The sequence below is a fragment of the Zosterops lateralis genome (assembly GCF_965231275.1).
Source record: "Zosterops lateralis genome assembly, chromosome: Z".
NCBI lineage: Eukaryota > Metazoa > Chordata > Aves > Passeriformes > Zosteropidae > Zosterops > Zosterops lateralis.
Window position 1 is genome coordinate 85,672,474 of NC_139800.1, and position 27,962 is coordinate 85,700,435.

The 27,962-nt window shown below is 47.2% G+C and overlaps 1 protein-coding gene across 2 annotated transcripts in view; it reads right to left on the reverse strand.

Moving 5' to 3' along the window:
* Positions 1–365: 365 nt before the first annotated feature.
* Positions 366–27,962, reverse strand: part of PCDH19 (protocadherin 19) — a gene marked incomplete at its 5' end in the record, with an annotated part of 60,783 nt that continues 33,186 nt past the window's right edge. For both annotated transcript variants that reach the window (XM_083882824.1, XM_083882823.1), the window contains one exon: positions 366–990. In XM_083882824.1, coding sequence (XP_083738950.1) covers positions 410–990 — 581 coding nt within the window. In that variant the 3' untranslated portion in view covers positions 366–409. The remainder of the gene's footprint in view (positions 991–27,962) is intronic.

Sequence of the window (27,962 nt, forward strand, 5' to 3'; positions counted from 1 at the left end):
ACCAAAGATGTCCGAATAAGGAATTTGCCACTCAATTCTCTCCAGGAACAGAAATTTATCTTCGTTTTGAGATATAAAAATATATAAACTCCGAGGAGAGGATATCAAGTGCTCCTGAGGACCGGGTGGGGGGTCTGGCCTCTGCCCCCCACCACCCACCACCTCCCGGCAAAAAAAGCAAAACACCGGCTCCTCCTCTCCGGCTGCACACCCCTGCCCTGTCAGACACGTGGGATTGTCACACTAACGATAGCTTCATTTATAAACAATACACTTAGGGAAAAGCTTTTAAATACAGCAATCTGTGAACCATTGGTAAGCGAATAAAAACAATCTGCAGTTTGGGAGTCGTGCTGTCTCCCATACTTATCCCCATCCTGCTCTAGCGGAATGCCGCTTAGAGGACCGCTTAGAGGACAATGTCCTTTAGTCTGCGGGCGCCGGGCGAGTCCTTTTCCCGGCGTTCCTGCAGCAGCGGGTTGCCCTCCTGCCCGCCGCCCTCGCTGTCCGCCCCCCGGGGCTCAGCCTCCGTGGGCCGGGAAGGGCCACTGTTCCCAAAGGGCTCCCGTTCCCGGCCGTGCCCGGCACCGTAGGGCGCCGCCGGCTTGCCGGACAAGGGGCTCTTGAGGTGCAGGGGTGAGGTGACGGGGCTGACGGCCTCGCAGCCGTTGCCGGCCTCGCGGACGGCGCCGCTCACCTTGGGGCTGCAGGCGGCCGAGTCCACCGTTCTTTTGCCTTTGGGGTTGGCCAGCCTCTCTTCAGCCGGGGGCTCGCCGCCCTCCTTGCCGAAGGTGGCGAAGGTCCTTTTTGTGCTGCAATCTGCGTAAGGCTCCGCGTCCACCGCCGTGGCCTCGATGGACAGGGCGATGACGTTTCTGCCGTGCTCGGGGGACTTGGCGCGGCTGGGCACGGCACCGCGGGGCATCCAGCACCTGTCCGAATGGCCCAGGATGCGGCACTCCTCCCGGCAGTGGAATCCCTCGCTCTGCTCTGCGGGGAGAAAACACAGGGCACGGTGAACGGGGGAGCCCAGCCGGCAGCGCCCACAGCCACCAGCCTGCCCGGGCTGGGGGACACCACGCTGAGCTGGGTGCTGTGCTTTGCCCCCCTCCCAAGCAGAGGTGATCCTCTGACCCCAAACAGCAGTGACTGTACCTCAAACAGCCATCACTTTTAAGGCTCCACAGACTGGAGTTTAATTTCCAATAGGTTGTTGTCACCTGTCACCACCAGAACAGAATGCTGGAGAAGGAGGGGCGGCAGCAAATCCATCACAACAGGGCTGTCCCATGTGTCAAGCCCTCAGAGCCAGTGGTTCCTGGGTTTAGTGACCAGTGCTAAAAGCCACCATGTTTTAAGCTTGGTTTGACGTGACATTTAAGCTTGACTTTTTGCAGAGAGGGGAAGGAACAGAAGGAGGAAAGAAATGGGGGAAGAGGGAAGGTTCTTTGTGGTTCCACTGTATATGTGTTTTAACTTGTTGCTTAATCTCCACTGACCTCTCACACAACAGAGGCTTTATAAATCTCCAAGATTGTCCACTCCACTGAAGATTAAATGTGTCATTCGCAGTGCTGGGGCTTTATTCATACAGGAGTAATAAAGATTCCTTCTCTGGACTTGGGGCTGTCGTCCCAACACCACTTTACAGTGCTGAAATATGGACTGGTGATTTAACCCTTCCCAAGGACTCTCCATAACTAGGTCCAAGGGCTCCCTGGCAAGTGCAAACCCTCATACCCAGAGCCTGCATGCATTCCTGCACTCCCAGTCAATTCCAGAGGACTGCAAAGCTTCACCCCCACATCACAGATGGACAAACTGGGGCTCGGGGAAGCAGCCAGGCTCAGCCAAGTGTGAAGCTGGAAATCAAATTCAGCAGTTCCACCTTGCCCAGCCTTTGCTGAGCACCCGACCATGGCTCCTGCCGAACACCGCAGGATCCTGGCTGCTTTTCAGCCTGGGCTTCTCCTTCATTTGATAACAGCTCGTAATTGCAGCTGGCCCTCATAAAGCACAGCCCTTCCCCATGCAAAGACGTGGCTCCTTCCCCTCATAACCTACACACCCTCGGAGCAGTATTTAAAGCTCTAATGCCATTAGGCACACAAGCCCACACTCAGTGGGGACTGGTGTGATAGACTGAAGGCAGCAAAGGTGCAGACTCAGCCCGAGTTTCCTCCCTGCCTGTCTGCAAACTATTCATTCTGGCGCTCTGTACATCTGTGTGCATAACCTCCACTCCTCAGACACATTGGTATTTCCACCACATGCAAGCACTAGGGCGGCTGATAAAAATTCTCAGCACATAACACAATGCACCAAAATATGAGCAGCTTAACACTTACAGAGAATAAATGAGTAAAAGGCAGACCTCAAAAAAAAAAAAAAAAAGAAGAAACAACCACCAAGAAAGGGTTTTTTTTTTTTTAAAAAAAAAAAAAAAAAAAAAAAAAAAAAAGAGAAGAAGCCAATTAATTGAAAAATATATAAGTAAAACATCAGCTTTTTCTCTACATCAGAGCAGCAATCCAGTGATGTGGAGCACAGGGCTGGGTGGAGGGGAGGAGGTCTGGGTTTTGGCAGCTGCCTTTACAGCAGCTTGAGAGAAGGATGCCCTGAGCCCTACATACAGAACATCCAGCATCGAGCTCTGAAAGCCCATGATCTTATACTTTGATTCTGTTAATTTCAAGTACTTGAGCAAAATAGAAAGAAAAAAAAATTGCCCAGAAAATGTTGCTGTCTTCCTATTTATCCACAGCTTAACTTCAAAAGGGTGCTACAGGCATACAAAGTTGTGTAGTCTGGCTGTGATAGCAGAGGACTTGGTGATGGCTGGAGGGGCTACAGAAATATCTTGGATTCTCATCCCCGATGAGACACTGATTTATTGTGCTGTGTGACCTTGGGCGTGCTGCTGGAGCACACATCACTTCAGCCTCTCCACAAACATGAAAGGCTGCATCTGGGAGTGTGGCTGGGCTGGCTGGTCCAGAACAGGGAGGCACAGGGGAGCTGCTTCTCCTCACCTTCTCTGCCCAGCAGCACAGCTCAGCCCCAAATCCACAGGACCACAGCCAAGACAAACCTCACCCCAGAGGGAGCACAGGTTTGTCTTGCCCTGACCCACTTATTTCAAAGCGGCACATTTTACAGCTAAAAACAATTGGAGGACTTCCCTGATTACTGCAAGTGGATATTCCTCAAAGCCTAGAAAGGCACCTGTGCTTTAAGAGCAATTCATTAAAGAGCACTGGCCTGGTGCCTCTGTGCCAGGGAGATGATCAGCTTTGAACATCAGCATGATTGTCTAGAACCTGCAGCAGCTGAAATGCAGGGAGGAAAGGAGCTGGAAAGCATTAAATTTAATTACACTGTTTCAATCCTTTGTATTAGGAAGAGAATGTTAACAAGTCTCAAGGAGGCCAAGTTGACAGGCAGAGGGGCACAAGTCACCATCATCCACAGACCTGAGACAACAGGTAGTTCCATGGCACATCCTGTCACTCTGCTTCTGTGCTCAGCACACATCTCAGCTTTGAGACCATGCCTTGCAGCCAGAAACCATCCTGCTCTTGGAGACAACATGTGTCTAGGCTGCCCAGAGCAGCCCTGACCTGGCAGTAGACACAAGGACCAGTACAGAGCCCCAAGCAGCAGCTTCCTTTCCATGGTAGAATGGGGATCTTCAGCTACCCACCCATCCATCACTGTCTTGGCCCTGCAGCTGATATAAAATATTATTTTTATGCCTCAAGCAAGGCCTGTTGATACACAGAAACACCATTCCTCTGCTATCCCACATCCAAAGGCATGCACAGCAGGGTCTGAGCTCCTCCAGTGGCTGACCCCAGGGCTGATCCCTGCATCTTCTGCCCCAAGCAGAGGCAGGCAGGGAGCTGCAGGGCATGCTTCTGGCACTGCCCTTTGCAGTTCAGTCTGACTCACCCAGCCTTGATGGCACCCAGGAGGGTTCTTCACACTCACATTCACATTACTCTACCATTCTGTCTTGTTCTTTACCACTTTAACAATCAGAAATAAGACAATAGGAAATTCTTTTACAGCCCAGATCTGCCCTAGTCAATACAACTGTTACTGTCTGCACAGATAAAATGTTCTTGATGCAGGGAGCAAAGCCCAGGTAATAACCACCACGCACACAGGACATGGTGAGTGCCTGGCAGCCAAAACAGGCAGCTCCCCACCCCTGTGCTCATGGCAGAGGCTGAGCAGGCTGAAACTGCTCCCTGACCAAGCCTGAAGAGAGGTAAAGGGAGTGGGACCAATGGAGCGGCAAAGCAGGGTAAGACCCCCCAAGCTCTGACACTGCTCTGAGTGAACATGAGCTCCTTATCCCCACACACAGTCCCCAAGTGGCCCAGTGCACCAGGGTGGCAAGGACCAGCCAGCTGCCATGGGCTGGGGAACACCATGGCCTGGGGATTGAGAAAATCACAGCCCTGGGATGAACATCACCATGGCCTAGGGCATGACCAGGGCTGCACCTTCTAAGGAGCTGAGGACACTGCACACACTGAAGGGATAGTTCTGTTGGCAGTCAGGCTGTGGGGACACCCGTGGTGGCACCCATGTGGCACCCAGGTGGCCCAGGGACATGCTGAGCAGCTCATCTGAGGGCAAGTGCCCTACACGGGTGCTGCTGTACCAGAGATGTGCACGTCCCACTGCAGCAATATCTGTGTTTCAGCCAGACTGCCCTCACCCAGCACAAATCCAGAACCTTGTTTCAAAGCACCTTAGGGCAGGGTCACTTATAAAACGTTCCTCAGGTACAAAACATCCTGGCAGAAGCCTTTTCGTCAAGAGGTGAGCAGTTATCCTGAAGTCAGATTTGGCAGGAAAAATATGTCATTACTAAACATAAGCTCTTGCATAGCAAATATGAAATAACAAAAAATCCACAGCTACCTCTGGAATAAATATGTTCCTCAGCAAGTAAAGCAAAATCCACCTTAAGCTCAAGATTTCAAATCAGAGCTTCACTTGCAACTCAGAAGACCAGTACAAAGGCAACTGCTGTGGGTCTCAGCTAGGCAGCAGCTGCAGGAAGACCTGGTGGGAGAGAGAAAAATTCCCCACCCAGCCAAGACTCTCAGCACTTCCCAATCCCACTGTGCAAGCTCTTGGTCAGAAAAGCAGGGACACAGGATGGATGCCCAAAAGCCACAGCCCAGGAGGAGGTGGCAGAGCACACGTGGTGGGCACTGCAGGAAGAACCTCCAGCTCCATACAGCACAGGCTCTTCCCTTGTTACAAGGGGGTGTTAAGGAATGTCCATGGTGCACAAATCTCCTGTCCAGCACCCAGGTACCTGCAGCAGAGCAACACAGAGTGGGTGTGCGAGGTGCCCGTTCAGCTCTCAGAGCAATTGAATTATCTCCAGTGGAATTGCAGCGCTGGCCAAAGAGACAAAGTTAAATCGTAGCAAGGTGCAAGTGCCTGGGAATGTAATATTCCTGATAAACGGCCAGATGACATGTGCTGTTATACAATCTAAGGTGCAATTTGGACGATGACAATAGTCCCTGGAGTTCCCATTTCCAAACAGCTGCTCAGTTCAATCCAATCCGTGTCAGAGCAGCTTTGCCGAGGTGAGTGAGTAGAGCTCATTTGTGCTATTACACGGGGAGCAAGGAAGAGGAGCAGAAGAGTGTCTTAGTTTGAAAAGACAGGAGTCTGTAAAGGAAGGCAAAAGCCTCCTGTGAAGTGGGAAAGGTAAACCCCCTCCCTCCCTCCGAATTACCACAATTTCAAAATAAAAAAAAAAAAAAAAACAGCTCTCAGGCAAAGGTATGGGAATGGGAATAATAGTTATTTACTAGAAAAAACTAAAATAGAAAAAAAACAACAAATGTAATTAGTACAAACAAAACTACTGATACAGTCAGAAAACCTGACACCCTGAGGAGTCAGGGTGTTGGTAAAAGTCCAGTTGGATGGTGGCTGTGCCTCCTGCAGTGGCAGATGAAATGCTGCTGAAGCAGAGATCCTGTAGAAGGGTATAGTTCTCTGTGAAGGTCTGGTGATAGAGTAGATGGGCCTGGTCCTCCTCTGGGAATCCAGCAGGGAAGAAGCTGCTTCTCTGGGAATCCAGCGAAGATGGCTGCTCCTCTGGGAATCCAGTGAAGAAAACTGGGGCCGATGGCTTAGACCAAGCTTATTTTATGCAGGTAGGAATGCTTGGTTCCTCCTTCTGGGTGGAGCATCTCACAATGGGATGATGTACCTTATCAGTCATGCAGTGAGTCACTTAATGGCCCATTAGCAGGAGACATCTCCCCGGAGGGAGACATTGTTCTTGGAAGAGATAAGATAACTGCCCCCCACCTCCAACAGATGGCAAATAGAATACATTCTTATCTCACAAATCCAGGACATTATCCACCCCTTATTCTATTTCCATCTGCATCACAATGAAATCTTACACCCATTTCTCACTTAAGACTAGGTTTCCTTGTGGTACACAACGGGTTTCTCCATCTTTCTGCATTACCCACCAAGTATAACCAGGTCCTTGAGCAAAAACAATCCCACGGATGGGTTTGTCTTTGCCTGAGGTGGGATTAATCCAAACAGTTTTTCCTAAAATACCTTTCATATGTACCACAGGGACTTTATCTCCATCTACTGTGTGCACGGGTTCAGACTGGGCAGGACCAGCTCGATTGATGGACCCTCGGGTGTTGACCATCCAGGTTGCTTTTGCCAGGTTCATTTCCCAGTTTCTAAAAGTTCCACCACCAAGTGCCTTCAGGGTGGTCTTAAGGAGTCCGTTGCACCGTTCAACTTTGCCGGCAGCTGGAGCATGATAGGGAATATGATATATCCATTCGATACCATGTTCTCTGGCCCAGGTGTTGATAAGGCCGTTCTTGAAATGGGTTCCGTTGTCCGACTCTATTCTCTCAGGGGTGCCATGTCTCCACAGGACTTGCTTTTCCAGGCCTAAGATGGTGTTCCGGGCGGTGGCATGAGGCACAGGGTAGGTCTCCAGCCATCCAGTGGTGGCTTCCACCATGGTCAGTTGCTGAGATCCCCCTGTCACACCAGCAATGGAAACAGCCTCTGCCCCCACCTGTCCCGATGGTATTAAAGTACACTGCGCACCAGTATCAACTAAAGCATCATATTTTTGTGGCTCTGATGTGCCAGGCCATCGGATCCACACTGTCCAGAAGATCCGGTTTTCCCGTGCCTCTCCCTGGCTAGAGACAGGGCACCTCTAACACTGGTTATTATTCCCTTCCTGGGCATACATACTAGAGGTTCCTTCAAGGGGATTTGACACATCATACCCGGCAGCTCGGTCATGGGAGGTCGAGGCTACCTTCACCTTGGTGGAAATTCCTCGGTTAGAGTTTCCCTCTTTGAGCTGACGCACCCGTGCTGCCAGGACAGAAGTGGGTTTCCCATCCCACCTACCCATGTCTTCCCCATGGTCACGCAGGAAGAACCACAAATTGGCCCTTGGGGTGTACCCTCTGTCTCTAGCTGGGGAATGTTGGGCACTGAATTTGGGGCCTGTAACTCGCACAGGGGCTGCATTAACTTTCTTCATCTCCTCCCTCATCTCCCTCATCTCCTCTTTGAACTCCTTAATCACAGCTGAGATATGAGCCTGCATTGGGCCATTGATCATGCTCTCATAATTCCTCAGCTTGTTGGCAACAGAACCCACGGTCTCTCGGTTAGTATCTGCATCAATTGTTGCAATAAAAGTGGTGTATTGAGATGGCCCAAGGTTTGCTAGGCTCCACAGCATTTGCCCTGTGCACCTGACTTTGTCGGGGTCATTGTCATGCTGTCCATCCCTCCCGAAGAGTACCTCCAATATTGCTACTTCCCTCAGCTGTTGGATCCCTTCCTCAAGGGTCTTCCAGCGCATCCTATGGTGGTGCTCCTGCATTCTTTCCCTGTGGACAAACCTCTCTCTGACACTCATTAAAAGCCGCTCCCAGAGAGAAAGAGACCCTGGCTCCCTTACAAAAATCTGATTCATACCTGAGTCCTGGGTCAAGGGTCCCAAGTTCCTTGCCTCACCACCATCCAGCTGCACGCCTGTACCCATAAGATCCCAGACCCGGAGTAACCAGGTAGTATAAGCCTCACGTCCCCGTCGCACAATGTCTTTGTGCAGGTTACGGAGACTTTCGTACCTCAGGGACTCGGTGATGATTGCAACCTCTGGCTCCCCTGTGGGTTGTGAGGTTCCTCCATTCCTATCCTTATCTGGGTGCTCAGCTTTCATCTTAGACCTCCTTGTTTCTACCGGGGCAACTGCTGCTGGCTGTGACTGCCTTTGTGGTTCGGCTGGACCCTGGACAGTTGTAACACCTGTGGGTTCCACTGCTGTACTATTTGGCTGTCCCTCTTGAAGGCAAAGTGAGAGTTTCTCAATAGCTGGGGAAATGCACTCCTTCAGCATCTGACTCATCTCATGTATCTCCTTAACCAGAACCCCCACCCAATCTGGGTGGTTCATTTCTGAGACAGACTGTGGGGCAGGGTCAGGCTCTGGAACAGCAGCATCTCTAGTCTCTGGGGCAGGTGTCAGGGTAGTTCTCCATGTTAATCTTCCCTTATCTCTGAGTGCTAAATATAACAGGCATATTAACAACACCACCCATTGTATGACATCATTAGCATTCAGAGTGGATCTTAACCCTTCAAAAACTGGTGGAGCAGACCCAAAAAGATGGTTAAAAGGTTGGGAGAAAATCTCCCCTGGTGTCATTTCTTCACAATAGGTACCATTATTAAGGTAACCCCAAAAACACACAGTTAGTGTATGATAGCTCTGAATCCATGTACCTGCCTTCCAGAGGAAGTTAAAGATCCATGAATTCCTCACCTTATTAACCCATAAGCCAAACTGGATAACAGCCACAGTAGCCTTAGTTATAGGACCCATATCTAGATAAGGGCCTGCAAATGGGAGAAATACAGCCACGATCACGTGCCACCCAAACCAAGGTAAGCTAGACCACATGGTGACACTCAAAGATGTTTCTATATCAGTACACACAATTAGATTACTTAAGAACTATTATTCCCTTTTTCCTTTCAATGCCCTCGAGCCCCACGTTGGGCGCCAAGATCTGTCTTAGTTTGAAAAGACAGGAGTCTGTAAAGGAAGGCAAAAGCCTCCTGTGAAGTGGGAAAGGTAAACCCCCTCCCTCCCTCCGAATTACCACAATTTCAAAATAAAAAAAAAAAAAAAAAACAGCTCTCAGGCAAAGGTATGGGAATGGGAATAATAGTTATTTACTAGAAAAAACTAAAATAGAAAAAAAACAACAAATGTAATTAGTACAAACAAAACTACTGATACAGTCAGAAAACCTGACACCCTGAGGAGTCAGGGTGTTGGTAAAAGTCCAGTTGGATGGTGGCTGTGCCTCCTGCAGTGGCAGATGAAATGCTGCTGAAGCAGAGATCCTGTAGAAGGGTATAGTTCTCTGTGAAGGTCTGGTGATAGAGTAGATGGGCCTGGTCCTCCTCTGGGAATCCAGCAGGGAAGAAGCTGCTTCTCTGGGAATCCAGCGAAGATGGCTGCTCCTCTGGGAATCCAGTGAAGAAAACTGGGGCCGATGGCTTAGACCAAGCTTATTTTATGCAGGTAGGAATGCTTGGTTCCTCCTTCTGGGTGGAGCATCTCACAATGGGATGATGTACCTTATCAGTCATGCAGTGAGTCACTTAATGGCCCATTAGCAGGAGACATCTCCCCGGAGGGAGACATTGTTCTTGGAAGAGATAAGATAACTGCCCCCCACCTCCAACAGATGGCAAATAGAATACATTCTTATCTCACAAATCCAGGACAAAGAGTTGCTTGAAACCAAAAATAAGGGGAGGAAAAGAGTGACTGGAAGTATCTCAGCCTGCTGCGGACATGCACGGGGTGGGTGAGCCCCAGCCCAAGGCCCCCAGCCCTGCAGCAGCACCAGTCATGGTGCCCACACCTGGGAAGGTGCCACAGGTCCCCTCATGCAGGAGCCTGGCTCTACTTCCACATTTCAATGTTTCTTCAGCAACCGTATGATTATACCGTAATCACGATGACATCGCTCCTGGGTACAGCAAACAGCACGATCATTAAAAAATTCATTTCAAAATCTTCCTGGAAGCTAATAAATTTTACAGCAGTTTCAATCCTTTCTCATTGCAACAAAGAAAAGCTTAGTTCCAGACAAATTAGAAGTAAATTGATTGCCTTAGGGGAATCTATTCAAATATCACTATTCCATGTTAGAAATCTCTTCCTGAAACAAGAAGAGGAGAACACGGGAGAGCCAGAATGGGAGCAATGTGGAAAAGCAAATCATTAAATCTCGGTTCATGAAACTGAGGGGCGGAGGGGGAGAATCAAACTTAAAATAAAATGCAAATGTCTCACTGGGGTGCGGGCCCAACATTTGTGACAGAATTTATGAATAATAAATATGAATAAATAGTAAACATGAAGGGATCAAACACTGTTGTGGATGTTTACTCATGGTTAGCCATCTTTCATGGACAATGCACAACTGCATTATTTAACACTCCTCTTCCAGCTACTTTGGGGTTTCTTTTCAACTCCAGCACCTTCATTTTCTCAGGAGTGTATGTGCAAGGTGCAAGGCCTGTTCCCCAGCCTCTGTGCAGCACCCAGCACCCTCAGCACACCACTGGAGCCCACACCCCTCCACCTCAACAGGAGTGGCTGTTCCCGGTTCAGGGGCAGTGATCCGCCACATTACACTCCAGATAAAATAATAAGCTCCAGCAAAATACAAACAGTCCCCAGCCATGGTTCATCATTTGCTTGTAAATTAAGACTCTGCACCTCTCCCTTATCTTCTCTAATAGCATAATATCAGGAAACAAGAGGTAGGGAATAGTGCATTATATTTTTGACCTATGGGCTTTACAGTGCCTAACTTGCCTTTCCTAATAAGAAATCTCCAGTCAATGCAGCAATGTAATCCTGGTGTGGCTTCCCTCTGCACAATGCTCAGAGGATACTAATAACCAGGGACAGTGACAAATGCTCTTTTACCGCAACAGCCTTTCTTTTCCTCTCTTTCACCATTATTCAGGATTTATGCAATCTAAAAATGCTGCATTTCTAATCCTGGATTGTCTGTCCCAACACAGAAGGTCAATAGTGTTTGGACAAAGCATCAGAATTATTTTAATGAAACAAGGGCTGTGATTTGGATTAATTTATTAGGCAATTGCCGATAAGAACTCATGGATGCATGCAGCTCATGGGCAGTGCTTCTGGAATGGTCAGCAGAGGTGTGCAAGGGGGCTCATTCCCAGCTGCTGCAGACACACTCAGCTCCCGGGAAATGCTGAGGATTCCCATTGATTTACACCAGCTAAGAGCTGGCCCATTCACCTCCTCCCCTGCTGTGTATTACCATTAATAACTCCCTTTTTTCTACAGAACTATCCCTGTTTTATGAATGAGGACTGAGGGACAGATAGACCTGGGTGCCTGGCTATCTGCAAGCCAAAGGGGAAGGACAGACTTGATGCAAAGGATTTTCTCTGGGGCTGCTGAAGCCTTTGGGATGAGAAGCAGGCTAAGGGAAGGAGGGTGATCAGCAGAAGGAGCTGGAGCGTGGGTATGCCATTCACTACAGCGGAGTCAGACCCAGGAGGTATTATGGGCTGGAATGCAATTTAATGCTGGCTGCTCCCCTTTATCCAGGACCACAGGCCAATCCCCACCTCATTCACAAGGAAAAATTAATTCCCTTTCAGAAGGCCAGTGGAACATACCATTTAGACTCCAATTAATCCTTTTCTTAAGTGGTCCGTGGAGCTCGTGCTGGCCCCTGAGCGGCAGGGATTTCACCTCCGAAACTCCACTGCCTGTTCCTCCATACAGGGCTCATTAGCATCCTAACTGGTCTGGGATGCGGGATCCAGCCCTGGGAGAGAGAGGAGAGCACTCTAGGCTCTGATAGACCTCTTCCATCTCGAGCCATTACTGCTCCACAACTCATGGGCACGGCTCCCATTAATGCTGACGGCAGCTCCTGTGCCGCCTGCACAGGCGCAGAAAACAACTCCTGACTTCATTACTGGAATTCAATTTCATTATCACTGGATACAGAGGGATTGTCCTAAATACACTCTTCCTTATACTTTTTTCATGTTAATGCAACCATTTGAGTATATTACACCCTGCAGAGATGGAAACATTTCTAGTCTGTTTAAACACATTTCCCACAATTGGGAGCAAAACTTTGTCTCAGTTTATGCCTCTGACACCAGCTGACTTCCATTTAATGGGACTTTAGTCGCTACAACAAGTTAATCCAAAGGTTACTGTTCTCTGCTATTGTCATAGACAAAGCAAATTCACATATTCTGTCAGGCTAAGTCAGGACCAGCCATGCAGCCACATTCCAACAGCAGCAATAAATCAAATTATTACTCCTTCTTATTCAAAATCAGTCATCGGTCAGAAAATGGCAACTCAACGATTCTGATAAAAATCCAACAAAACAGAAATTACAGTTGGGGGAGATAAGAAGCAATTCCTGGCTGCCTGTACTGGGCCAACTTCTGGCCCAGTGCCTGTCAGAACACATCCCCGCCCTCTCCTTGGGGGGCTCACGGGTAATGTCTTACTTCAACCAGCACCTCCCTTGGCCAGGACAAAACAGAACAAGCCATCCTGATCCTGTTCCTGCAGGGGGGTGAAGGCCAGGGTGCTGTGGGGAGGCTGCCTGCCCCCTCCTCTTGCCACCCTCCCAGCACGGCTCCCCCATCCCTGCGAGGTTTCTGGTGGCTCCACACAACAAGTGAGAAATAAAGGAGCTGAGGTTATAAACGCTGATACATAATTTACTCCTATTATCAAGATTAAACACATCTTTGCATGTTTAGCATAAAACAACTGCCTTTCCCCAGATTTCTCAAGGACATGCATAAACTTCATTATTATCTAAATAATCAAAAGAGTATTTCAATAGAATATTTAACTGTCTGCCTACTGGAAACTCACAGCCTTAATCTAACACTGATCCTCTGTTGTCCTTCATGTAAATATTGTTGGGACGTCAGCCAAAGCCTAGGGAAGTGAGCTTCATCTTGGTGGATGGGAATCTCTCGTGTCAGATACAGTCAGCCTGACTAATGAGACCTACAGCTTGCCAAAACCTACAGCCTTGCTGTCTGTTTCAGCCACTGAGCACGCTCAGAAACCCAGTGGCACCAGCCCAGCAGTCTACAGATCCCAATCAACTATCAATAGCTTAAGTGTAAGTGATTGTGTATGAAGTACGAGCCAAATGTGTTTCCTTTTTCAGTTTTAGGACCTTCAGTATTGTTATTGCACCAGTAATGCTTGCACGGAATTAATCATAGACGTACCCACAAGGCAAAACATTATGAGAAGCTCTTTGTACTTTCTAAAAGTGTGCAGCTCTGAAGAGTGGAGGGAGCTGGAAGGCTTCCCAGCACAATGGGGCGTTCCCCATCATCAAGAGAGAGCTAGGGAATTTTACGCCTTTTCTTAAAAAAACGCAATGTTGGTTGCTGGCCATCTCTCATCATGACATTGACCTCTCATGCCTCCACCCTGGAGCTCAGCATTATCTTCTTCCTGGTGCTCTAAGTCTTTTTCAGATGAGCATGAGGGTTTTTCCATGCTGGTGGATCTTTACTCTGAAGTACAGGGATGTTCCATGACAAGATATGTGCCTAGGGGGGCGGGTGCACCAGAAAACCCCACAGGGATCTGGGAAAGCCACAGGGACAGGTCTGCAAAAGCTGCTCTACACTGTTCAGCACCCAAGAGAGCCTGACCCAACATCTCAACTCACAGAGACACTCCTGTTTTCTCTGCATGGCCATGGAGATACAGACAGGGTTCAAAGCAGGCTCCAGCTCCTCACCAATGAGAGATAATGGCAATACTAGGAAAATGCCAGCTGTGGGTTACACTGGCCCTGGGGCCAACAGAAGAGATGATAGAATTGCCAAAGTCTGCAAATCTGATCCATTTAATTAGATGAAACTTCATTCTCGCAATTAAGTTTACCTTCATTAATTCAGAAGACAGATACACACGTATGTAAAACTGCTTTAAGGTCAACAGTTAAATCTAAAACCTTATTATAAGCTTGGGGAAATTACTTTACCTGTGAGTCATAGACAAGTTCAATTCCAGCAATCCATTTGGGTTCCCATCCTGTCTCACCCCATCCTGTTCTGTTGGCCCCCCAGCTGTGGGGGTGAGATGGAGAATGAGCCTTGGAGTATGTCTGGGCTTGTCAACTACAGAGCCACAAGGAGATCACTGAACAACAGGAATGGAAAATATTTTCATGATCTGCACAAGCATGGCAAGGAAAGCAGTCGGCTTCACAGTTCCAGCCCTCCTGGCCAAACTGCTGCCAACCCACAGGGCACCTGGACAGTGCTTCTGAATCCTGCCTGCAGGGCTGCACACCACACTGGGATCCTCCCACACAGCCTTTGCTGTGGCTCCAGTGCAGAGGTGGGAGGCCCCTGCTCCCAGGATGGGCTGTTCCAGCTCTGCCCCAGCTTTTGCCAGCGCAGCCTCCGAGGATTTCTGGTTTCCCGAGGAACATTCCTGCAGCACTGCCCTGAGGTCAGGCTGGATTGTGTTGGCTCCTGGCCCCAGTTCACAGGGCTGTCAGCAAAATTGCACCACAGCATCGTTACTCCTAGTGATGGTGTGACAGACAGACAGAGCCCAGCTGTATTTTCAAAACCTAAGCACTTTGCAACACTGACAGGCAGGAAAAAAACAACCACCAACCCACAACCCTCTTAGTCTGAGCAGGTTTTATCTGGAAATACTCAAAGCTAGTCAGTATAAGACCCCACAAAGTCATTCCTCCTGAACCACCTTCCTGACCAAACCTTTTAAGTGTCACTGGGAAATAAAGAGCAATAGGAACCAGCCCCAGCCGGCGTTACCTGATTAGTCTGGTCCCCACCATATCCTCAACACCACCCTCCTCCAAAGGGATAAAGCAAGGCTGAAATGACTGATGTAATTGGTGCTTTCAGACAGAGTTAGCACAAGGAGAAGGGTCAAGTTCATTACCCTGGAGTCCAGCACGGGGCTGCAGCTGCAGAGAGGACACAGTGGGTGCTGGGGCTGAGCCACTGGCCGAGCTTCTCCACAGAGATGCCCCACAAGCAAGAAGGCTCAATGCCAAGGTGCCCCTCTGCAGTGGAATCAGCCTGATTCTCCCCCTGAGCACAAGGAGGAGGATGCAGAGGGAAGGCAGGCAGCACAGTCCTGCAGCAATTCCGCTGGAGCCTCTGTACAGGGAGGACCCACCCTGGCTGTCTGCGGCACAGGGATGTAATGCTGCCTCTCTGCCACTGCACGCTCGCCTCACTGCTCAAACACTTACACATGCAGCATGCATTAGAATTAAAAAACCATTAAACCTCAGAAAGGAAAAACTTTGACAGGATGCGTAATATACTAAGTATAATTAATTAAATTGGATGAGGCACTGGGGGACGGGAGAAGAGTGGATGGAGACTGTTCTTGGAAAAGGGATGGTAATGCACTAATGTTCAGTGTGTTCCATTAAAAAACAGCCTTGGAAGAGGCGAGGATGAGCGACAGGGGCTTCCAGAGATGGCACCAGCCAGTTGGGCACCTCAGTTGAACAGCAAAAGAGGCAATGCAGCCTCTAGAGTGAAATGCAGCCAATTACAGCCCTAGAAAAATTATAATGAGGGCAGAAAAGGCACAAGAGAGCTGGAAAAGCAGAAATGACAGCAGGTTGCTAAATAGCAGTGCCCTATCAATGACAGCCTCCTCTAGAGAGCTGCTCTCACCCACCCCACCAAGGCACAGACACCAGACCACCTTCACCAACCAGCTCCAGGCTCCCTGGGGCCAGCACAGGTGAGAGGGGATTCATCCTGGAAAGCATCTGGCTCTCTGTGGGATTATTCTCCACATATTTGTAACTCCAGGTGCAGTTCCTTAGTGTGGGTAGCACCCTGGTGCATCCATCCATCCCCTCGGCAGCGCCTGAGGTGGGTGGGAAGCAGCAACCAAAGATGGGGCCAGGTTGGGAGCATCAAAGGCAGCCCCAGTCAGCACAGCAGGCACAACGTGATGAGACAGGCACAGTCTGGCTGTTCAGCAGGACAAAGTTTTAACAGGCTTAACAACAGCATCAGCACTGATCATTAGGCAATTACAACTGCTGAAAGTTGACAAAGCACCAGGACCAAATGAATTATCTCCCCAAATCCTGCAGGCAGGAGCATGGAAAAGAGAAAAGTCACTGTCAACTGCCTCTGATAGCTCACTGGGTGCAGTGCAGTAACTAAAAACTAAAGGGCTGTTCATTTACTTGCTGCTTTGAGAGATGAAAGGGAAAGGCCAGGAAATGAGATCTTCAAAAATATTCTCATCACTGGGGGAGTGATGGGAGGGAAGGTCCTGGAAACACTGATACAGCCAGGATTGCTCAGTGCCTGGGGACATCTGATTCAGAGGAAGGGACTGCATGTGTTTGGAAAGAGAAGGCAGATTTTGGCTGGGGGAGTTCTCTCCTGAATCATTCCCATTGTTACTTGCTCAGCTCTGCACATTCCTGCACTGGCAAAGGAGACAGTCGTGAGCTCCTCTCGAGGATGTGCCAAAATCCAGTGCTCCAGGAATCTGCAGAGCTCAATCCATGCAGGAACCACGGTGACTCCCTGCTCTGCTCCCCTGCAAAGCACGGGATGCTCAGCCCTTGTCATGCTGTGCTTCTCAAGCCCTTCACTCTGAGTGACTAGGCACGCTTTTCTGAAAAACATGCAAATGTGATTTAAATACTCTAAATGATACAGAATATATCACATCCCTTGGGAACCTGTTCCAGGGGGTAATTATTCTAATTCCTAAAATCATGCATCTTATTTTCAGCTGGAATTTTCCAAGGCAAACCTTGATCTCCCAAGGCTCTCTCTTGTTCACTGAATTAGGGAGATGCTCAGCAGCAGAGATCTCTTCCCTCAGTTCACCTCTGAACACAAGCTTAGATGACCAATGTCTCCAGCAAGGTTCACAGCACATCCCCTCAGGATGCCATCTCTCTCAGGTCCTTTTTCAAGCCCAGTGGTCTCAGCTGAAAGAATCCTGGTGCATTCAAAAGCCTTTGAGTGAGGTCCTAAATCTCCAGACACGTGTTTGGTGAAAGCCAATTTGTTCACCTATACCCAAAAGCTCCTGAACAGTGTCCAGAAAGCTAGGGGACATGTCTGCACTGACAAGGCATCTCCTCCTCCACCTGCTTGCCATAGTTCAGTGGTCCCTGCAAGGCAAGACTGCCCAAAGAAGGGCTGGTGTGGATTTTTACAGTGAATTAATTTAACACATCCACCTAGTAACAATGGAAGAGCACTGACAAAGCAGAGGTCAGGCAATGGGGGAATTGCAGGTAGAATTTTTAATTTTAATTACTTGTATTCATTAAGATGAGGTTTCTGGATCCTACAGTGATGACTAATGGGTCAAAATATTTGCATGAGTGAATATACTTCTGTTAAAGGGTGGAAGAAACATGGAATATTTTTTGGATTTTACAGGGGCTTTTCCACCACATGATGCAGAGAATTCCCAGAACCCAGCAGTGTACCAGAGGGGAGCAAGATAAACACTTTTATGAGGCACAGAAGTGCTCAGAAAAAGCACGACAAGGTGGAACTAAGTGACAAACAAGGTAAAACACAGGTTATACTTGAGCTGTTTGTGTCTCTTTGGCACTTGAATGAGTTGCAATACAAGCATCAGGTCTACCTGTGCCCCTGACAGCACTGAAAGGAAACAAAAGTTTGGAACAAGCCAAACACATTCAATTTGCCTGAATAATTTAGGCTGCTGAGTTATCATGTGCTTCATGGCCCGTCATCGAGAAGAGCTGTACTGCACAGGAAAGGTCTGTAAATCAATGCATCTGAGGGACCAAAACTCATCAGGGAGCAGCTGCAAAAGCAGTGCCTGTCAGAACAAATGCAGGACATGGAAGTCACCCGGTGAGCGCTGTGAGGCACTTGGCATTCCTGGGCTCCAGAGGCACCTCCCCGGGAGCCTGCCACATGACACACAGTGGGACACCCTGAGCACACAGCCCCCGCTGAAGTGTGCTGGTGAGCAGCAGTGTCAGCAGCACAAATAACAAATAAAGGGGCTACAGGAGAGCAGGAAGAGACTTTTGACATGGGAGTGGAGTGATACGGAAAGGGGGAATAGCTTTAGACTCCCAGGTTGGATAAGATATTAGGAATTTCTCCTGTACTCAGCACTGGTGAGGCCACACACCTTGAGTGCTGTGTCCAGCTCTGTCTCCTCAGTTTAGGAAGGACGTTGAGACATTTGAGTGCATCCAGAGGAGAAAACCACACACCTTGAGTGCTGTGTCCAGCTCTGTCTCCTCAGTTTAGGAAGGACGTTGAGACATTTGAGTGCATCCAGAGGAGGAAACAAGGCTGGTGAGGGGCTTGGAACACAAACCTTGTGAGGAACGACTGAGGGAGCTGGGGTTATTTAGCCTGGAGAAAAGGAGACTCAGGGGTGACTCTTTACAACTCACTGAAAGGTGGCTGTAGTCAGGTGGGGTTTGGTCTCTTTCTCCAGGCAGCAACTGCCAGAGGGAGAGGACACAGACTCAAGCGGTGCCAAAGGAAATACAGGTTGGATATCAGGAAAAAGTTTTTTACAGAAAGAGTGATTAAGTACCAGAATTGTCTGCCCAGGAGGTGGTGGAGTCACCATCCCTGTATGTGTTTTAAAAAAGACTGGAAGTGGCACTCAGTACTATGGTTTAGTTGAGGGTTGGGTTGGACTCAACAATCTTGAAGGTCTCTTCCAACCCAGTGATTCTGTGAATTCATTTTTTACTGTGAAGGTAAGTGAGACCCTGGTACAGGCTTCCCAGAGAAGCTAAGGGTGCCTCACTCCTGGAAGTGTCCAAGGTCAGGCTGGATGAGGCTCTGAGAAACATGGGATAGTGGAAGTGTCCCTGCCCATTGTAGGGGAATTGGAAGTAGATGATCCATAAGGTCCCTTCCAACCCAAACCATTCTGTGATGATGGACTGGTAAACACAGAGAGTAAAAAACAAATCAAAGTCCAATATACATATAGCAACCTTCCAGGACGCACCTGAGTATGCCTGACTCTCCTCAAAAGTATTTATACCTTCCAATAATACAGCTACTCTTCCCAAAAAAAAACACCTTCTCTGACAGTTCCTGAATTACCACTATGCACAGTTTTAACTTCAAGTTTTTCTAGCCAAATTCCTCTTCTCACACAAGAGCTGCCCCTTTCTAACTTCTCATGAAGCTGTACCTAATCCAGGATCACAGGTAGTTGAGTTGAGAAAGTTCCTCTCCTGGGGCAAATCTGGAGGCTCCTTGCCTGGCTTGGGAGCCCTTTGCCTACTGAAGGAGCTGCCTGGCAACATGCCCAAGCAGGCGAGGCAGCTCCTCCTCTGCCTCATCTCTTCACTGAAGCCAACATTTCCAAAGCAGTCTGAGGAAATCAAGTGCTCAACCTATTTTGGTTTGCATGAGATGAGGATACCCACCTCCCTTGGCTTCTCACAAAAACTTCCAACCAACACTCTTCACTCTTTCATTTTTCACATAAAACAGCACAGGAACAACCACAAAACCTGCTCTCTTCTCCAGCACACACCCAGCAGAGCCAAGTCTTCTCCCTAGGAAGTGCCAGAAGCTCCTTGCCTTTCACCCCTATCTGCTGCAGGTCCTCAGCATGTCAGAGGACATGGCACTCCATGTCCCTGGCTGGAGGGAGCCTCCCGTGACTGTCCCCACACTGTAGGAATGCATTTTCCACACTCAGCAAGTGTTTTCCATGTAGGGAAAAGTTTAAGACTCACCCCTTGCATTTCTTATAAGGTAAAGAACCCAGAAACTTCTTTGCTGTCCTGACAGTGGTTGGCTCAGTGTCAAGAGAGAAGAGCCTGCGGGACCTTGTCACTGTTCTTCAAACGTTGTATCTCTCCCTATTGGCAGCAAGCCAAATTATCCCTCCTACAACATTCAGTATTTAAGAGGGAGCACAAAGAAACTAGAGGCTTTTTGGAGTGTTTCTAGCAGGGTGTCAGGTTTTTTGGACACGTGTGCGTGGCTTTTCTTTTGTTTTCTGTAATGTTTGTTATTTTTCACTTATTAAACCTTTTACTTTACAAAACACCTCTGAAGAGCAGTCTCACCAAAATTATTTCAAGCCAATATGCAAGGGCTGGACCCTCAGAGGTTGATACATTTACACGTGGTTCATTACACTCTGGCTACAAGTTAACCTGTATCACCACACCTCCAGCCGTTTGCCAGGGCAGCTCTGCAGCGCTTACCGGGGATACAAGGTAGGATCTCCGCTGAAGTCTCACCAAATGATCCAAGATAATTTTCTCCAGCTGGGACTGATTGAATGTAGCCTGGGCACCAGATGATGTGGGAAATCAGTCGTAGCTGAGCACAAATTGCATGCATAGAGGTAATTACTGCAGCACAAGGTTGGTAGCACCACTACCCACATGACAGTGTATCTCAGCAATTTTCATTTCCTATTGCTTCCATTCAGAGAGGGGGTTTTAATATATTTTTTTCCCTTTTGTTTTTTGGTTTTTGGTTTTTTGTTTTGTTTTGGTTTTGTTTTTTTGTTTTTGTTTTTGGGGTTTTTTTGGTTTTGTTTTTGTTTTTGTTTTTTGTTTTTTGTTTTTTTTTTTGTTTTGTTTTTTTTTTCCTGTGGTTCAATTTATACTCCTTTTCCTGCAGGGACTGATGTCAACCCAAGATTTCTTTGGGATAAAGCTCTGGTTTCACTACAACCAGTCATTCCACACACCCAGATGACCCCCTGTTTACGACACCCAGACCTCGAGCCTGACCTACTGCGACCCAACTCCATTGATCTGCCCCAGGTGTGACTGTCACTGCCCAAAGGTGAGGTGACACAGCAGTGACCATGTGTCACCTGCTGCCATTTGCCAGCACCCCCAGCCAGCTGTGGATGTTATTAATGAAACACAACGTGCTGGTAGCCAATGAAGCCGGTTACAAAGCAAGTTGTTCTTCACACTTGGAAAAGGGTGAAATGCAGTAAGGAAAATGGAACAAAAAGGGGTTTCTGCTGAAAAATAAAAGCACTAAGAGAGCTAATGCTGAGAGTGGGGAAGCTGATCACTACCATTACAGACACTCAGCAAAAATAGAGGCCACATTACGCGTACCGTGATTATACGCATCGTGACTAACCTAGATCTATAATAAAACTCGGCATAAAGAACTTATTTTCCAAACAGACACAGGGGTTAAATGCAGGATGGAAGGGGAAATGCCTGAGCAAAGGCAACACACACCCAGCCAGAGCCTGGCACAGCCCACACTCCTGCTCCCCAGCTCACTCACTACCCATGTACCTGCATGCACCAGGAGGAATGGCTGCTGTGATAAATCTGGTATAAAAATTCATAAATAAAATAATAATCAAATGTATAATATAATGGTGTTAATAAACTGTAAAATCTAGTAGGTAGAAATCTGTATCTCGCCAAGTCTCCACAGCTCCAGTTGTGAAACAGGACAAGGACCATCAGACCAAACAAAGACTCTAGCCAGCTAGCCAGCCCCGATAAGAATCGCATCCTGTCCAATGCAAGGAGAATTCCTTCTTGAACAGCGAAGCAGAATTCATCAACGCCCTGGCACGATATGCATACCAGAATCAACATAAGACTGACTGGCTCAATTCGCATAAGAAAAAGACCTTCCCGAACGGATCCACGGGACTCGGCAAATCCGGGAAGGCCATCTAGAAGAAATTTGGACTATTTGGTCCATCCTGGACACCTGTACTGCCTCAGGGCGAAGAAACCCTATAAAACATCGAACTTAGAATCGTTCGGGGTGGATTTGGGTGACCTGTACCTTGGTGTGCAGACCCCTCATCCACCTGGCGCGGCGCTGCTAATATCCTACTTTGTGGTTTTCTCTTTTATTGGTGATTGGGATCGTTTTATTAATAAATTGTTTCTTTGTTAATCCGATATTTGCCGTTGCATTTATAACACCTACCAAACCTCTTAATAATTCTGTGACCCATTTAAAACTACCTAGTCTTACATTCACATATGCTGTATGAGAAATAAAATATAGCACTCAGGAGTTTTGAGTGGCAGCGCTTCCCTCAAGACAGATAAAAGCTGCGAGTTCTCTCTGCTGTTTGGTGCCAATTATTACAGAGTTTTGACTTATATATTATTACATAGATCATTTAGTAAAACAACCTACATACAAACCCAGTGGTGTGTCTCCCTTCAGCAGATATCTGCAGGAACTGGAGCAATTCAGACACTCACCCATATCACCACATTTTGGAAAGGGGTGGGCTCCTTACCCTGCACCCAGGAGAGACACAGTCCCTGCCCTACAGCTCTTTGCAGCGTGCAGCCTAATTAACAGAGGTCCGAATGATTTATCGTTATCACACACATAAATGTAACTACACCAGGGAAAAACAACAGGCACCCAACTTGTGGCAGCCCCTCTGGAGATGCTGGTTCACACCTGAAGGCCCCAGGTATCATGGCAGGGTTTCGCCTGCTGGACCTTACCTGTGCCCCAAAAGCTGCCTCAAACCCACGGGGCAGTGTCCCTGCCCCACAGAGCTGGGGTCACCACACTGCTCCTGCTGATTATTCCTTTAATAAAGGGCCCTGTATTTTCCAGTGGCTGCAAAACTGATGCGGGTTGCCATGGTAAACACACACTTTCCCATTTAGCAGAATAATAGGCAGCTTTGTATAATTCACTGATTTCAGATGATTTCTCACCCCGAGTGCAAGTCGCTCAAGTTACATAAGTCACCTGTTGTTTAGTCAATCTGGCAATTTTAATTAGAATAAATTTTTATGATTCCCCTTTGCAACACTTAGAGCAGCTCTGCCACCAGAATGCCAAGATGTCTGTAAATTACATTTTTGCTGGTTTAATTACAGTAACATTGCAGCATTAATCATGTAAGCCTGTGTTAAACAAGTAACAGCCATCTTCTATCATAATTTAAAAGAAAGGCCAAGCAAACAGGAGCTCTGGAATTTACCATATTTTCTCTGAAAATTATATTTTAACTTCAGAGTTTCACAAACAGTAGTTTTATTTGGCTCTAATTAGTGTTGTGAAGGAAACACCAAAAGGTTAATAAGAGATGGTTAGTTTGTAATGCAAGTTTCCCAGTGCCAGCCCCAGCAGTTCAGTCTGTTTTCAGAGTCATTAACGATGTAGATTGATTACAGGAGGAGACTGGGAAGTGCTGGCTTGCTGTGTTAGCAGAAGGTTTGGTTTTATTCATATACCTTCCCTACTGTTAAATCTGATGGCCATTACCTTGACCACTTTGCCAGTCTTAACTGCTGTGAGAAGTAAAGTGTTAAAGGTTTCCTTAGAAGTTACTGGCAAAGGAGGAAAGGAGGCCATGTGAGCCTTTTTTTGACTTGTTTATAAGGCAAAAGGAAGCTGCAAGCTTGCCTGAACTGTTTATTTATCTTAAAATATCTTAAAATCCAAGAATTGGGTAGTCGTTCTGGAAAAGGAGGCTTTGGAAGAGCCAGGGTTAAAACCACCCCGTCTTCAGCTGAACCCTGAGACAAAGATCTTCTCTGCAAAGGTTCTCCTTGGGCTGGAGTTTTGGAACAGTTAACAAAACCAAGCAGAAATAGAAGCTGAAATTCTCTAATCTGAAATACCTCTTCTTCATATCTCCTATAAATTGCTCTCCAGTCACCCAGCAAAAATATGGGTAAGCAATGACTGAATTTGACAAAATCTCATTAAAAAGTACAATAAAAGAGTTGAAACTCTCCAAATTTCTGGGCTGATCATTCATCCATTACAAACCTACACAACAGGGCATGGATTCAAGTTTTAGTTTTCCTCTCCAAGTTGCCAAATGTTCACATCTGGTGAGTGTTCTCTGTGCTTAGGGGGCCAAAACTTGAGGATCTAAAGGTTACAATTCCTATGACCCTGAATAGAGTAAACTTCAGTGGTGAAGTACTCTGCAAGTACTATCTTTGAAGGAACCTGAAAACTGAAGGAAGAATGCCAGAAATGTGGGATATAGAACAATGCTTCTTATGCAAACAAAGGAGGTTGCACATCTGTTTGTTATTTAGTTCTGCTGTTGCAAAGAGGGATTGGCCTCACCTATTGCAATGGAGATGACTTCAGTGTCACCCCTGCCCTCCAGCACTTTCCAGCAAGGACTTCTCCAAGCTGTGCTCAGTGTTACTAAGAAACTAAGGGAAAGCAGCATAAGGTATCTGTCCTTGCCAGCCGGCAAGTCCATGCATGGATTAAACCTCCTGAAGTGACCACTGCCCTGCTTTGCTGCAATGTGGCATGGAGGTGAAGGGAGCTGAGCTTCCTTCCTTGAAGCTGTCACTCTGTCCAGTTCTGCCTGTCCACATCACCCTCTGAAGGAGGAGCTAAGTCACATTCAATGGTCTAACAAAAGATATTACAACCCTCCACAATACTGGTTAGGAAATGTCAGCAGGAGCTTGGGGAGGATGGAGAGAGCGTGGACAAAAAGTATCAGTAACCTCCACACGGAGCTGACTGAGGTGCTCAACACCTCAGGGTCATTTAAAGCAGCAACATTCAGCAGTCATTTAAAAGTGTGGGAATCGTAAGACAATCAACTCCTCTTCTCAAAGACCAGCTTACCCACTCGTCAGAAAAATCCTTCTCGGGGCTTTCCAAGTGCTGTGAGAAGCTGATTGCTTCCCTCTAGGCTGGCCACTGCAAGAGCACCACTGAGCTGACTGAGGCTGCTTTACCAGAGCCGTGCAATAATACAGAAATCAGAGGAGCTGTAATAATTGACACTATCCTGTAAAGAAAGCTTACAGCATTTATCCATCTTAAAGGGTTTGCTGTCATTCACATATGAATGCTATACTTTATGTCTTGTGCTGCATATATGAATACAAGAAAGTAGGTACTTTTATTAATTTGTAGAAACTTCCAGAGAAATGCAGCTTCCAAAGCCCTACAATATGTCACTTAGGTCTTTATGTACATGGAGCTCTACAGAAAGGCTTTTCTGCAGAGTGAAAGGGGGTTGTAGGTAGAACGACTGCTGGAAATCAGCTTAAAAAAATCAACAGTTTCTAATACCTGTGTTTGCCTCCAGTTAATACCATTAGTCATGTTCTCAGTTCACAACTGAAATACACCCAGATAGTATGGAGATGAGTGTAAGAACCGATTAGAATATTCCAGATAAAACCCGACCCCCTAAATGATGATACATCAGAATAATTCAGGATGCAACCAGCGAGAAAAGTTTCAGTGAATACCATGGGCCCCTTTCTCCTTTACATCCAAATCTTATCTCTATACGATATGATAGTATAAAGAAGACTTAACATAACTATTTAAATATAACCCATTTCTATTCAAGGAACCCTTCATCTTGCTGGAGTTTATGGGACTCAGATACAATTAAAACTCCCCTGTGAGCAAAGTTACACAGATGTGGAAATGTATGCAGGATCAGGTCTTTCCAGATGACATTTCATGTGAACCTTTACTGCTGATCTGGCACCAGAAAAGTGGAAGTGATGCTTTTAGAAGCAAGTCTCTGTAGAGCTCCATTACTGACATTGCTTAAAACCCTCTCATTTTGACTTTAAAGCTTTTTCACTATTTTATGGCTGTGGTGACTATTTCTAACAGTGCCTGTTTAATGATTAGTGTGTGCTTATTATGTTCATATTTTCTATTTTTATTTTCATCCTAAACAGTGAATTACTGCTTCACTGGACCAATGATTCTCTTCCTATAATTGATAGCTAAAATACTGACCAGCACTGGGAATTAAGATAAGTGTGAAATCTGTTGCTTCTAACATTAAAAACTTATATTCAAAATATTTCCTTTCTGATTTCTATGCTGGGAAGAGCTCCTCTCACTTAGAGAGTAGGAGAATGGCTCTCGCTCAAGGCAAGGTGAAAAAGGCAGTAGAATACATTTAAGCATATCTAGGTGCTAGTGCACATCCACACAAAGAAAACAAGTCAAACCTACACAAACACTATGATTGGAAGAGGGCAAAGGGATTTAAAGAGAAAAGTACCAGTACGAGCAAAACCAAGGGAGGAATAACTACCTGAATCACAAAACAGAGCATCTAGCCTCAAAGATGCTAATTCAGGTCCTGAGGGATCTAATCAACCTCTTTGTTGAAGTAGAGATAAAACTTTTTGACAGCAAACGCTTTCTGATAAAATGGAATTTTCAATTACCCTGTGAAACATCTGGTCCAGGCTGCCATTTCCAGGGAAAACCATCACCACAGTCTGCAGTGTTGAGAAACATTTCATGCTGAGATCTCCCTGTGTTGCTGGGAGGAACAGGTGTCAGGAACTTTGAGCCCAAAGGCAGAGCTCCTGCAAACATTGCCATCCCACACCACTGTCCATAGGGGCAGCATGCGGGTGGGGCCCTGCCCAGCAGCACCACACACCTCAGCTCCCCTTGGAAACCAGGGACTCCTCCAGTACTGGACTTCCAGTCATGGTGTCCTGGGTTGCAGTGTAGGATGTACACAAAGTATTTATTCTATCACCATCTTCATGAACTGTTGAAACCAGGTGGGCTAGTGTTTTCCCAAGCCCCCTGTCTCTTCTGCTAATGGCCTTGAGGGGGGGGGGGGGGGGGGGGGGGGGGGGGGGTGTCTTCTGCTAATGACCTTTGGAGTGTCTTCTGCTAATGGTTCATTAACGCCTGGCCCATGAGTCACAGGTAACTCCCTCCAGGAGTTATCTCTGTTTAATGGGCCATCAAGGACCCACTTCACACTCCTAATCCTATTGTGAGATGCTCTGCCCAGGGGGAGGAGCCAAGCATTCTCACCTGGATATAAGCTGGTATGTGGGACAGTGCAATGAGCACTTACCCACTGGATTCCCAGAGGACCAGAGCTCCCAGACTTTTCTACAGGATCACTGCTTCAGGAAGAGCACTTCACCTGAACTGCTTCCACCATCCTGCTCAGGTTGTATTCTGACTCTGTCAGTGATCCTTTGTGTTATTGCATTTATTTTATTTTATTTTTACCTTTTTACCTTTTTTTCTTATTAAATTATATCTCTGACTTGGAGCCTCTCATTCGTTTGGCTTTCAAACCACAACACATGGGTTCACCAGGATATGGAAAAAATCCACTCCACCTTGCAGAGAAATAGGCCAAGACACAAAGGAGACCCCAGTGATGGCTTAAGTTTTAGCTTTCATATTTTCAGAGTCTGTGCTGCCTAGGGATGTAATTCTGAGCCTCATATTAAGTGCCAGTAAGTTCTCCTCACAGGGCAGGGAGACGGAACAAATCCTTTTCTTGCTGCAGACCAACTTTCAGTCCAAAAGCACAAACAAGGGTGGCTGAAGGGAGGAACAAGATGGATGGGACCTCACAACCTGAAGCTGGAATTGGACAATGAAACCCCAATATATAAATGGACCAAAACTTATAAAAAATGTAAGATCTCATGACCAGTCAGTCATTTTTGTGGCAATTCTTAGTCCACCCTTGGTGCAGCCTTAGTCAGGCTCCTGAGTGCCCAAGGTGGATCCTGGAGGCCTTTCAATAAATCCCTACTTTAGCTCTGTCCAGTGTCTGTTTGAGGTCAACCTTCCAAGGCATCACCAGGATTTAACCCCATCCTCCAGCAGACTTCTCCAGCCATCCCAAAACACCGCTGAGATCCAACAGCCACTTGAAAACACCCCTCTCCCAAAGAAATCCATCTGGAAGTTCAGCTAAAGGGTGTCCTTAGGAAGAGAGTACATGTAAATTTCCAACAGTGCTTAGCACCTCCACAAATAAACAAACAATTAAACGGCAGCCA